This window comes from Struthio camelus, chromosome 1 (genome assembly GCF_040807025.1).
Source record: "Struthio camelus isolate bStrCam1 chromosome 1, bStrCam1.hap1, whole genome shotgun sequence".
Classification (NCBI taxonomy): Eukaryota; Metazoa; Chordata; class Aves; order Struthioniformes; family Struthionidae; genus Struthio; species Struthio camelus.
The window spans coordinates 157,328,880-157,341,791 of NC_090942.1; the positions used below are offsets into that span (position 1 = coordinate 157,328,880).

At 55.7% G+C, this 12,912-nt stretch overlaps 1 protein-coding gene across 5 annotated transcripts; it reads left to right on the forward strand.

Moving 5' to 3' along the window:
* Positions 1 to 855: 855 nt before the first annotated feature.
* On the forward strand, positions 856 to 7,164 carry LOC138064413 (uncharacterized). Of its 5 annotated transcripts, XM_068926918.1 has the most exons (13): positions 856 to 987; positions 1,709 to 1,780; positions 2,214 to 2,285; positions 2,378 to 2,416; positions 3,170 to 3,241; positions 3,431 to 3,502; positions 3,913 to 3,984; positions 4,419 to 4,490; positions 4,699 to 4,770; positions 5,278 to 5,349; positions 5,824 to 5,895; positions 6,427 to 6,574; positions 6,785 to 7,164. In XM_068926918.1, exons 1-13 carry the CDS (start codon positions 870 to 872, stop codon positions 7,140 to 7,142), a joined length of 1,311 nt encoding a protein of 436 aa, XP_068783019.1. In that variant the 5' UTR covers positions 856 to 869; the 3' UTR covers positions 7,143 to 7,164. The 5 variants fall into 5 exon arrangements, with proteins under 5 accessions (XP_068783019.1, XP_068783040.1, XP_068783029.1 ...); XM_068926939.1 differs by lacking the exon at positions 6,427 to 6,574; XM_068926928.1 differs by lacking the exon at positions 4,419 to 4,490.
* Positions 7,165 to 12,912: the final 5,748 nt, after the last annotated feature.

The window sequence follows — 12,912 nt, forward strand, 5'->3', positions numbered from 1 at the left end:
GTGCCTCTGGGGAGGGACTCCGGACAAAGACATTTGGGGGTAATGAGACTCCTTACAGTCTCTTCCAGTCGTCTTTATCGAGTCAGCGGTCTCTGTCCCTTGGGTTCTGCATCTTATGCAAAGGTCAACCGTTACTTTAAGCACTAGTGCTAAGCTGGGCTAGAGGTAAGTTAGCCGCCTTTTCTGACGTCCCACGTGTCCCCCAAGAAGGAGCAGTGTGTAGAGAACGGAGGGTCACTTCCCGAGCTCTTGAGGAAGCCGGGAGGGAACTGTTTCTCCCAGGTCCCCCCCAGCTCTGAAGCACCAGGTTTGTCCAACCTCAGAAGGCAGCAGGATATTTGCCTAATTCCTGCAGGTCTTTGCCAGAACAAGAAGGAAAAGGGATGTGTGAGTGTGTAACTCTGCGTAAGGATACATGCCAGCTAATAAAGTGAGCGCTGCAGGCAGGCGTGTTTGGTGTGTTGAAAGAGAGGGAAAGAAAGAGGGAGAGGCGGGAGCGGCGGGCAGAGAGGCGGGCTGGGAGCGCGGGGCGGCGGGGGCCGCCGCGGAGGGAGCGCGGGGCGCGGCGGGGGGGCGCGGCCCCCTGGGCCCCCGCGGAGGCGCGCGGAGGGCGGCCGTGAGCTCACAGAGAGCCCCGCGGTGCGTCGCGCTGCGTCGCGCTGCGCTGCGCTGCGCTGGGTCGGGTTGTGTTGGTTTGTGTTGCGGCGGGTGTGTTGGTCTGCGTGGTGGTGTGCTGAGTTGCTGGGGTTGTGTTGTGGTGCGCGCTGTGCTGTGGGGCTGTGTGCGCGGCGCGGCGCGGGCCCGGCAGCGGCGCTCGGCGCGCGTGGGCTCGAGGGCGCCGGCGGGGGCGGCTGGTGGCGGCGGGCAGCATGGTGCGAGCGCGGGCGGCGGCGGCGGCCGGGCGCCGCCTCCTGGTGCTCGTGGCCCTGCTGGCGGCCCTGCGCGCCCGGGAGAGCCGCGCTGCTCGGCGGGCAGCGCCGCGCGCAGGTAGGGCGGGCGGCGGCGGAGGCGGCGGCGGGGCGGCGGGGGCCGGGGGGCGGGAGGCGCCTGCGGGCTGCGGCCGGGGCGGCGGGCGGCAGAGCCGGCGGCAGAGCCGGCAGCGAGCGGGCGGCCAGCGGCAGCGGCCCTGCAGCCGCGCCTGGCGCTGCGTGACGGCCGCTCTTCTGGCCCGCGTGGGCTCCCAGCGCTGCCTGGCGGCGAGGGCGATCCGGCTTCCTGGCCGCACGCCGCCTTGGAGCCTCGGGGAGCGGCTGGCGGTGAGTGGTCGCGGGCTGTCCCCGGGAAGACGAGGAGCACTGCTTCTCTCGCGCTGCTTCTGCCTTTGCCTGGCCGGGGGGCTCTTGCGCCCGCGCAGCGGGAACGAGCCTTCGTGTGCCCCGGAGCGGAGGGTTCCCTGTTCGTAGAGCTCCGGCGTCCTTGGTGCATCCCCCTTGCCCCTGGAGGGGAGGATGCCCCTGTTATTTTGTCCCGGGGGTCCTTTGGGGGGCTGTTGGGTAGCGCCTGGAGGGAGGATTTGGGGAGCTGCCAGGTGCCAGCCAACGAGTTCCCCCAGCCCTCCTGCCGCTGGGGGACTCTCGAGCCACGTGGGTGCCCCCCGTTCCCCTTCCGTTCCCTGCAGTTCCCTTCTGCGGAAGCATGTGGCAGCACATAATGAAAGCGTATAATGATTACATACATACATACATACATACATACATAATGATTACAGGTGTTCCTGCAGGCAGTGGCCTTGCAGCTCCTCAGCTGGATCCTGGTTTTGGACCTGTGTGGGATGCCAGTGGTAAGTAGTCAAGAAGCATTCACATCTTGGAACGAGCAGGTTTTTGCAAGGTGTTATTCCTGGGACATTTAACCGAGCGCGTCGTTGGCCAATGCTCAGGCACACAAAGGAGCAGAGTGGAACTCCGAAAGGCTTTGAGAGATCTGGGCTGGGTGTTTTGGCTCGCAAAGCGCTGTTGGCCAGTTCCACCGAGCCTGTGCTGCTTGCAGTGCCTGCTGCAAAGCCAGGGGGCAGGATGGGGTGGAGTTTACAGGTTTGGTGAGCGCCAGGGCGTCCTTTCCCCCAGCAGCTCAACATGTGCATGAAGTGAATGAATGGCAGGGAGGGACAGGTGCTAGGGCGTAATTACACGTTCCCATCCCACACGACCATTCAGACCAGAAGGCTGTGCAAATATATACCAAAAGCTGTTGCCATCTGTGTTTGGTTCCAGAAGTGGCCGAAGCTGATGGTTATCCAGCTTCTCATCTGGATCGCATTGTTGAGCCTCGGGGTCTTCCCAGGGGTACGTAGTCAACTCTTACTGACGTGAAAGAAGAAGAACTTCCTTTGTAATATTTTGTTGACGTGAAATGGTACCTACTATGTCCTCTTCAGGTCCTCTAAGGGCTTTTGAGCCGCGGGGGGACGCCAGGGGTAAGTTGTGAGCGCTTCTTTACTTTGAGAGCTGCCAGGTGCCAGGCAAAAGGTCATCTCTGCCCCTCCGCAGCTTTGAGCCTATTGACCTCCATATATGTCCCATGTCACGACATGCCCCCCCCCCCCCCGCCACTGACTACCATTGCTTTGTGAAGAAGTTGGTAGCTAAGCTTGTAAGGAAAGCGTGCCACCTATGTGTGGGCTTTCTGCCCTGCCTGTAGGCAATGGTTATCGATTTTCTCGGCCGTATCCTGTTCTCGAGGCTCGGGAGGATCCCCGGGGAAAGTGGTCCAGATTTATGCCCTTCACAGAAGAAGCTATTACATGTCAAAACTTTCCTGGTGTGGAGTGTAACTGAATAAGTCCTTGGCTGATCCTGAGACACACAGAAGAGCAGAGTGGGACTCAGGAGGCGTCCAGAGATCTTCCCCAGGGTGCTTTGGCTGGCAAAGCCCCTGTGCTGCTTCCAAAGCCTGCTGCAAAGCCAGCGAGCTTGCTGGAGTTGAGTTTAGAGCTTGTGTGAACTCCAGTGGGTCCTTTTCCCCGACAGCTCCATTCATGCTTACAGCTATACCCACATGGTGCCTGCGCGTGCACCCAGTACACGTTTGCAAGATGCTCACAAGCAGAAGGGCAAGACCAGTGCCTTAGTGTAATTCTAGGTTCCTCGTCATTCACAAGCACTCACGTCTGAAGAAGGCTGTTGAAGTATACATAACGGGAGCTGTTCCCGTCTGTGTTTGTTTCCAGATGTGGCTGTAGATGGTGGTTATCCAGCTTCTCAGCTGGATCCCAGTTTTGAACCTCAGGGTGATCGCACAGGTACGTCATGAATATTTACTTTCTTTGAGAGCTCCCATGTCACATACAAAGGGTCAGCCAGGTACCTCGCCAGCTTTAGATATGTAGACCTATCTGGGTGTCCCTTTGTCCCTTTCCACGTGCTGCCGTTGACTTGAAAATCTACGTTGCCCGCTAATAGGGACGTTTCTCATGTGTTTTTGATTACAGCTGCTTCCCTGCAGAGAGCTTATCCAGCTTCTCAGCTGGATGCCGTTGTTGAGCCTCGGGGTCGTCCCAGGGGTACGTAGTCAAGTTTTTCTTACCTGAAAGAAGAAGAACTTACTTTAGAATATTTTGTTGATGGGAAATTGTTCCTACTACTTTGCCTGGAGGTCATCTAAGGGCTTTTGAGCCGCAGGGGGATGCCCGGGGTAAGTTGTGAGCATTTCTTTACTTTGAGAGCTTTGAGGTGCCAGGCAAAAGATTGTGGGAACTCCAAGGTGTCCTTTCCCCCGGGAACGCCCACGCATGCTTAGATCTACATCCACGTGGTTCTTGTGCACGCACCCAGTACACGTTTGCAGGATGCTCACAAGCAGAAGGGCAAGACCAGTGCCTTAGTGTAATTCTAGGTTCCCGAGCACTCACGTCTGAAGAAGGCTGTTGAAGTATACATAACGGGAGCTGTTCCCGTCTGTGTTTGTTTCCAGATGTGGCTGTAGATGGTGGTTATCCAGCTTCTCAGCTGGATCCCAGTTTTGAACCTCTGAGGGGGGCCACAGGTCAGTAATCAAGATGTATTCTCTTCCTGGAATGAGCGTTTGTTTTAGTGTATTTTATTCCTGGGACATTCAACTGAATAAGTCCTTGGCCAATGCTCAGACACACAAAGGAGCAGAGTGGAACTCTGAAAGGCTTTGAGAGATCTGGGCTGGGTGTTTTGGCTCGCAAAGCGCTGTTGGCCAGTTCCACCGAGCCTGTGCTGCTTGCAGTGCCTGCTGCAAAGCCAGGGGGCAGGATGGGGTGGAGTTTACAGGTTTGGTGAGCGCCAGGGCGTCCTTTCCCCCAGCAGCTCAACATGTGCATGAAGTGAATGAATGGCAGGGAGGGACAGGTGCTAGGGTGTAATTACACGTTCCCATCCCACACGACCATTCAGATCAGAAGGCTGTGCAAATATAAACCAAAAGCTGTTGCCATCTGTGTTTGGTTCCAGAAGTGGCCGAAGCTGATGGTTATCCAGCTTCTCATCTGGATCGTGTTTTTGAGCCTCAGGGTCTTCCCGGAGGTACGTAGTCAACTCGTACTTAGGTAATAACCCCAAATGGTGCAAGTGCACGCACCCAGGAAGCGTTTGCAAGATGCTCACAAGCAGAAGGGCTAGACCAGTGCCTTAGTGTAATTCTATGTTCCCCGTCATTCACAAGCGCTCACATCTGAAGAAGGATATGGAAGTATACATAACGGGAGCTGTTCCCGTCTGTGTTTGGTTCCAGATGTGGCGGTAGGTGATGGAGGTTTCTCTTTTGATCTGGACTCCCGATTTGAGCGTCAGGGACATCCTGGAGGTGAGTAGTCAGCAGATGCTCCTTTGAAAGAATAAGCATGGCTTTCCTCAGTTTGTAGGGCCCTCCTGATGAAGGCAAGGTACACAGCACACATCCCGCGACTGAAGGGCAGAAGAACACCTAGGGGGAGCGCTGGTTCAGGCTTCCACTGGGCGGTGGGCTCCTGTGCAGGAGGAGCGTAAACGATCCCTTTTGTGGTGTGGTGCTGAGGGTTGCCTGTTTGTCAAGCTCTGGCTTCCTTGGTGTATGTTAGAGACCCCCCTGGAAGTGGGCACGGAGGGAGTGTGTGTTTGTGCTGGGGGTGCTTGGGGGGGGCTGTTGGATAGTGCCTGGAGGGAGGATGTGGAGAGCTGCCAGGTGCCAGCCAACAAGTTCCCCCAGCCTGCCCACCGCTGGGAGACTCTCGAGCTACGTGGGTGCCCCCCGTTCCCCTTCCATTCCCTGCAATTCCCTTCTGTGGAAGCATGTGGCAGCACGTAATGAAAACGTGTCTGTGTGTGATTCCAGGCGTTCCTGCAGGCAGTGGCCTTGCAGCTCCTCAGCTGCATCCCGTTTTTGAGCCTCAGGGGCATGCCAGTGGTAAGTAGTCAAGATGTATTCACTTCCTGGAACGAGCAGTATTTTATTCATGGGCCATGCAGCTGAAGTCCTTGGCCGAGGCTCATACCTGCAGAAGAACGGAGTGGCCTTGGGGAGGGCTTCAGAGATCTGCGCTGGGTGCTGTGCGTGGCAAAGCGGTGTTTGTCTGCTGCTCTAACCTTGTGCTTCTTCCAGTGCCTTGCACAAAGGCAGCAGGCTTGCTGGGTTGAGTTTAGAGCTTGTGTGAACTCCAGCGTGTCCTTTCCCCCGGCAGCTCCATTCATGCTTACATGTGCACCCGCGTGGTGCCCGTGCACGCACCCAGGAAGCGTTTGCAAGATGCTCACGAGCAGAAGGGCGAGACCAGTGCCTTAGTGTAATTCTGTGTTCCCTGCCATGCACGAGCACTCACAGCTGGAGAAGGATAGTGAAGTATACATAACGGGAGCTGTTCCCGTCTGTGTTTGGTTCCAGATGTGGCCGTAGATGGTGGCTATGCAGCTTCCCAGCCTGATGCCAGTTTTGAGTCTCTGGGGAATGCCACAGGTGAGTCGTGACTCTTTGTTTCCTGTGTCCGTAGCCAAAGGTCAGGCAGGCCCCTCTGCTGCTGTGCGAATCTAGACCTGTCTAGATCCAGGCAGGACAACATCCCTTTCCACGCAGCAGAGTTCCTTTCCAAACCCGTGTACCGCCACAGGTATTGTAACCTTTTCTCCTCCGTGTGTGATTCCAGATATCCCTGAAGGCCGTGCTTTTCTTCATTTCCCTTGGACTTGTTTTAGTAGCTTTTCCATCTTTTGTTGCCCTCCTGGTGAAGCCAGGGTCCCCAGCACACATCCCCCCACTGAAGCCTAGAGGCACAGTTAGGGGTAGTGATGGTTCAGGCTTTCCCTGGCCAGGGGGCTCTTTTGTCCATGAGAAGCGTAAAAGAACGTTGTGGTCCGCCAGTGCCAAGACCCCACAATCAGCGACGGTACCACCATGGAATGTAAGATTTCCTGGGAATCCCAAACCCATAGTGAGATTGTCCAGGAGTGCAGAAGCCAATGACGTATGGAATTGTCTCCTTTCCTCCAGGTTTTGGTGGTGAGAAAGAGGCAAAGGCCGCACATCATAAAGACCTAGAAAAGCACCGCTTGATCTTCACTGCCGCGGTGTCGGCTTTCGTATTGCTTGGGGTAGCATTGAGTTGTGTGTCTACTTCGCTGCTGAGGAGGAGAAAACAGTGAGTTATTCCTTTCCAACGTTGTTGCTCCTTTCTATCTTTTAGCAGTGAAGCAGGTGTAGTGATAGTATCGTGGAGTGCCTGGTTAGCTGTTGAGAGCACTCTGTTGAGATGTCTGCTGCAAGATATTTTTACCTGGGCTCTTCCTTCCTAGCAGTGAGTACTCTTTCCTGAAAGGCACTTTCCTGAAAGGCCTTCTCCTTGTTGCAGAAAACGGGCACTAGCTAATACTGCGGCTGCCTCCAACCCCGAAGAGCCACGACCAGAGGAAGGCAGAGGAAAATCAGGGAGAGAAAGGACAAAGGAGGAGCTGGCCATAAAAAATGAAAATCTCAACAACAGCTGGAGTCCGCTTGCGGTGAACTTTGCAACACAGCTTGCCCAGTTATCTAAGGGCAGGAATGCAAATGGTTCGCTTCAGCCGAGATGCCAGAGCAGCTCAGATGGTGGTTATGGCTCTTGCTCGGCTGGCCGCGTTTCCCTGGACTCACCCCAGGCTCATCACTCCAAGTGTGTGTGTTTTCACTACCAACAGGGATATTGTACTTCGGATGAATATTCCGAATAGAATAATAAAAGTGGTGCGAGTCCTTGGCAGTTTTGGTCCTTTCCGTCTGGGTGTAGCGCACAGCGCTTGTGGCAGGGTTGGATGTGGGAGAGGAGCTGTCGGAGAGTGGCACTGCATCAAGGGATGCCCTCGGTCCCGGCATCAGTGTAGTTTCCCAGCTCAGGCTGTCCTTAACGACAAATGAACTCAAAGGCCCGGATCCTATGCGCTCTTTTTAAAGTGAGCCCAAGTTGACTCCGACCTTTCCAGAGGAGCATGGTAAAACAGTGGCCGACTCTGAAAACTCTTTTCACCCCTGTTGCCAGCTTCCAAGAGAGGGAAAGGAATGAAGTCCCTAGGAGGATCCAGTATGAATGCCATGTCAAGGTGCAGCCCCGCCACCTGCAGTGTGCCTGGGGAAGCTCACACCGCCATGAGAAACCTGGTGAGGGAAGGGCATAGGACAGGAAAGGCAAGCGGTGAGATTTTAGGATGTTTGCAGGTGACCCAGCAACCCTTTGCCTCTGGCATAGGAAGAACCAGCTCCTCCACCTTCCCCGCATGTTCCTCAAGTCCTGCACGATTCGCTCTCCGCGCGGCACTAAGGGGCAGGCATTCAAGCGGCAGGCTCCTCTCACAAGGGTCAGCCAGCTCGGGACAAGGAAAACCACTCCCACAAGTGGCACGTCTCACAGGAAGATGTTCAGGCCCTGGGTCTCAAAGCACAACCCTCCCAAACATTCGGGATCGTTCCCCCGCCGGGCCCGAGGTGACAGGCAGGGAATGTTGCGGTGGCTCGTCAGAGGAACGAGAGGCAAGGCGAGGAAGGAGCTCAGCGTTAGGACACTTGTTGTCAAGGACAACAAGAAAGGCTTCTTCAAATGCATCAATAGCAAAAGGAAAGCTAGGGAAAAATTGGGCGCCCTGCTGAATGGGGCGGGTGCCCTGGTGACAAAGGATAGAGAGAAGGCAGAGTTACTGAATGCCTTCTTTGCATCAGCCTTTACTGCTAAGGCCAGCCCTCAGGAATGCCAGACCCTGGAGACAAGAGAGGAAGGCTGGAGAAAGGAGGACTTTCCCTTGGTTGAGGAGGATCGGGTTAGAGATCATTTGTCCAAACTTGACATCCACAAATCCATGGGCCCCGATGGGATGCACCCACGAGTGCTGAGGGAGCTGGCGGATGTTATCGCTAGGCCACTCCTCATCATCTTGGAAAGGTCCCGGAGCACAGGAGAGGTGCCTGAGGACTGGAAGAAAGCCAGTGTCACGCCAGTCTTCAAAAAGGGCAGGGAGGAGGAGCCAGGAAACTGCAGACCTGTCAGCCTCACCTCCATCCCGGGAAAGGTGGTGGAACAGCTCCTCCTGGAGGTCCTCACTAAGCATATGGAGGACGAGACGATGATCAGGAGTAGTCAGCATGGATTCATCAAAGGGGAATCACGCTTGACCAATCTGATAGCCTTCTAGGAGGGAATGACTGGCTGGGCAGATGAGGGCAGAGCAGTGGATGTTGTCTGCCTGGACTTCAGCAAGGCTTTTGACGCTGTCCCTGGAAGGGACTCCAGAGGTCCCTTCCACCCTTTATCCTCATAGATAAAGTCAGGAAGTGTGAGTTGGATGAGTGGACGGTGAGGTGGATTGATGGCAGAGCAACTGGCTGGATGGCAGAGCTCAGAGGGTCATGGTCAGTGGCGCAGTCTAGTTGGAGGCCTGTAGCTAGCGGTGTCCCCCAGGGGTCAGTCCTGGGTCCAGTCTTGTTCAATGTATTCCTCAACGACCTGGATGAAGGGACAGAGCGCACCCTCAGCAAGTTTGCTGAGGATACTAAACTGGGAGGAGTGGCTGACACACCAGGGGGCTGTGCTGCCAGTCAGAGGGACCTGGACAGGCTGGAGAGTTGGAGGGCTACAAAGATGATTAGGGGACTGGAGCATCTCTCGTATGAAGAAAGGCTGAGACAGCTGGGCCTGTTCAGCCTGGAGACGAGAAGGCTGAGGGGGGATCTCATCAATGTATACAAATATCTACAGGGAGGGTGTTAAGAGGATGGGACCAGGCTCTTCTCCGTGCTGCTCAGCGACAGGGCAAGAGGCAATGGACACAAATTGAAATACAGGAAGTTCCATCTGAACCTGAGGAGAAACTTCTTTCCTGGGAGGGTGTCTGAGCACTGGCACAGGTTGCCCAGAGAGGTTGTGGAGTCTCCTTTGCTGGAGATATTCAGAAGCCCGCCTAGATGTGATCCTGTGCAATGTGCTCTAGACCACCTTGCTCGGGCAGGGCAGTTGGACTAGATGATCTCCAGAGGTCCCTTCCACCCTTGGCCATTATGTGATTCTGTGACACGTTCCCAGGCCTCCCCAATCACATAAGCCAAGGCCTATTTCTGCCCCGGACTCCTGGAGAGACAAGGGAAAAGCCCACCTCCTCGCGGGCTGCTCTGAGAAACGCCCCGCGTGCCACCGTTTCTCAAGCAGAGGCTCTAACACACAAACTCCCACCTCCAGGCAACCTAGAGAGCGTGGCCAGGGGAAGGGCAACTTGCAATGCCTCGCACATGCCAGTGCCCGTGGTTTTCGGACTTCAAAGCTGCACTATTGCCCCACCAGGAACTGAGGAGCAAAAGCAAGCCTCACGCCCAGCCCTGGGCTCCCCAGCGAAACAGCAAGTAGCACGCAGCACTCCCTCTTCGCTTCTGGGGCCTTGCAGAGGCACCTTGCGTTATTTCAGCCGGAGGAGGAGGTATGGATCAGCACAAGTAGCTGCATAAGCCTTAGCTAACACAGAGCATGTCCTAGATGAAGGGCCTCAGCCACCACCAGCCCCTTACATCTTTAGTGTAATTCCTGCTGCGATCCCCCCAAATCGCAGCAGCACCTACACACTTTAAGGACTGCCTTGGGCCTCCAGGCAGACGGGCCCATGTGGCCAGAGCACACTGCTCGGTGCTAATGGGAAAGCGGCAGCGTGCCCCTGCCTCTTCAGGGAACGGCAGCTGCAGTCTCCAAGCCTCCAAAATAAGCATGCGTTCAGCCGTGACCTGGGGCTGCGCGATCACGCAGCCAGCACCTCCAGGCCTCGTTAGCCCCTGAAAGAGGCTAGCCCTTTGGCCTGGCGAGTGTGCTGTGCTCAGGGGCACCGCCAGGAGAAGAGCCTGGAAGTCGGGTTGTCTGGGCACTGCTGGATTTGTTTTGGCCCCAAAGGTAACAAAACCTTCAGCTGGAACTGTTCGTTTGACTTCTGCTCGTGCTTTCGGCCCAACAAACGGCTTATGCTAGGGCCTGATGTACATTTGGAGCAGTGCCGTTAGGCTAGAGCGAGAGCAAAAGATTGATTTACGCAGTACCTAGTCCTGTAAACTGGAGAGATGCAAACGAACTCAGGCACAGAACGAGCTGTGATGAGCTTGTCGGCCAGGGGTGACGTCTGTGCAGTGTTTCTGGCAGGTGGATTCTCTAGGGACACATGGCATCACATAACAGCTCCCTCAGGCAACAGGCCCAAAGGCTCCCTCTGGAGCTGTCTTTTTCTAAACGGAATTGCGGAGGGGAGGTAAAGTCACAAGCACATATTGCCAGCAAGACCGAGAACTGCTGGACGATTGCCTGAATGAGAAAGAAAAACCCAAGAGATACCTGAGAACACGTCCGATGTGTTTCACACGGGGATGCGAGGTGCTACATAAGCCTGGCCAAGAGGCAGTGAGAACACACGAAAAGGCAAGCACAAGCACTTATGCCTACATGTTAGCAACAGAGTTACACTGTAGTCTGGCTTTTTGCAAAAACTCAGAAGCTTCATTATGCCTTTCAACTGCTACCATACACACTTCAGTGTCTCCAGCAGAGCCAGCTCAGCCTTTCAAGCAGAGCAGCCCCCTTGCCTGGCCAACACTCTCCGGCCTGTCCCAGGGCTCCCGCGCTGGGGGCTGCAGGGCAACTGCCCCGGCACCACTGCCCCGGCCCTCCCAGGCCAGCCCCACAAGACTTGGGAGACCACGCAGGCCCCGAGCCATGCAAACAGCACACCTGGAGCCAGAGAGGCGCTTCCTGGGACAGGGAAATGACAGTAAAGTACATGCCATTTCCCAGAAACAGCAAGGAAACCTAGTCACTCGGTGAAGTCCCACAGACCAGCCCTGGCAATCGGAGCAGACTCAACAAGAGCCTGTCTCCCAGCGACCTCCAGAGGCAAAGGAGCGAGCAAAGTACCTCAGAGCAGAGGTACAGAGTGCAGCCTTTGACTCTGCACAGGAGGAGGCAACAAGCTCCTAGAAGACACAAGTACTGGGCCAGCGGCTGCATGTCCAGCCTTTCTTCCACAGCCACCTCCTTGCCATGGGATTCGCTGTTTTTCAACGCAGAACTGCCTCAGCCCTGACAGCTTGGTCACTGGCACTTCTCAGACTTCGCAGGGAGCCTGATATTGCAGGTCAGCCACGGAACAAGGGGCAGCCTTGAGAGGAGGAACGTGGGTGCCAGGGATGGGCCAGCCGGAGAGAAAAGCAGGTCCTGCTCTCGGTTGCGTGCTGGAGGAGGTCCTGCACGGAGGGCTCCCGGTAGCCTAAACAAAGAAGCCTTTCCTACGCACTTGTTGGCTTTGCTCTTGGCACGTGCTCCCCTCCCCCAGGATAACGCAATTTCTGGAAGTGCATTCAGGCTTCAGGAGGATGTGAAATTCCTGAAGAGCTGCAGCTCTCTACCACTAATGTGGACCCGAGGAGAGAGGTGATGGCAAACGTGGTGCTGCCTTGCTTATGAAAAAGAGCATGGTGCTGTTCTCTGCCAACACGTGCGCGCTCTTCTTCCTGACCTGTGGAGCAGAGGCAACGTTGCCGATTCCGACCTTGCGTTCAGCAGGAGCCACGGTCCAAGGGTAGCAGGAGTTGGCAGCACCGTAGCGGTGCAGGAAAGCTCTGCTGCAACTCACTGACGGGGCAGCTTCTCTTGCAAGAACTGTGGTGAGCAACGTGAGCGCTGCAGAGAGCCCGAGCTGCCAGACCCTCGACTGAGAATAGGTTTGGCAGACTGCGAGGCAGCCCTCCTGCACACCACCACTCGAAAGGAGCTGTGCAAAGCAGCACTCCCCAACTGCAACAACTGGCAAGCAAGAAACGTGGGTGTGTTCCCAGGCACTTGAAAGCAAGTGCTCAAACCTTCCCGTTTCTACCAGCCTGAAACCAATACCACGCTAGGGAAACAGTGCGGCGCTAGGTTTCCCGAGGAGCAGAGTCTCACGTAGGTCTCGCAGCAGAATTAATTCTTTCTTTAAATGACGGTGCAGCAAAGTAACAGCTGGAGCTGGGTGCCTCTGGGGAGGGACTCCGGACAAAGACATTTGGGGGTAATGAGACTCCTTACAGTCTCTTCCAGTCGTCTTTATCGAGTCAGCGGTCTCTGTCCCTTGGGTTCTGCATCTTATGCAAAGGTCAACCGTTACTTTAAGCACTAGTGCTAAGCTGGGCTAGAGGTAAGTTAGCCGCCTTTTCTGACGTCCCACGTGTCCCCCAAGAAGGAGCAGTGTGTAGAGAACGGAGGGTCACTTCCCGAGCTCTTGAGGAAGCCGGGAGGGAACTGTTTCTCCCAGGTCCCCCCCAGCTCTGAAGCACCAGGTTTGTCCAACCTCAGAAGGCAGCAGGATGTGTAAGGGGAAGCTGTGCGGGATATTTGCCTAATTCCTGCAGGTCTTTGCCAGAACAAGAAGGAAAAGGGATGTGTGAGTGTGTAACTCTGCGTAAGGATACATGCCAGCTAATAAAGTGAGCGCTGCAGGCAGGCGTGTTTGGTGT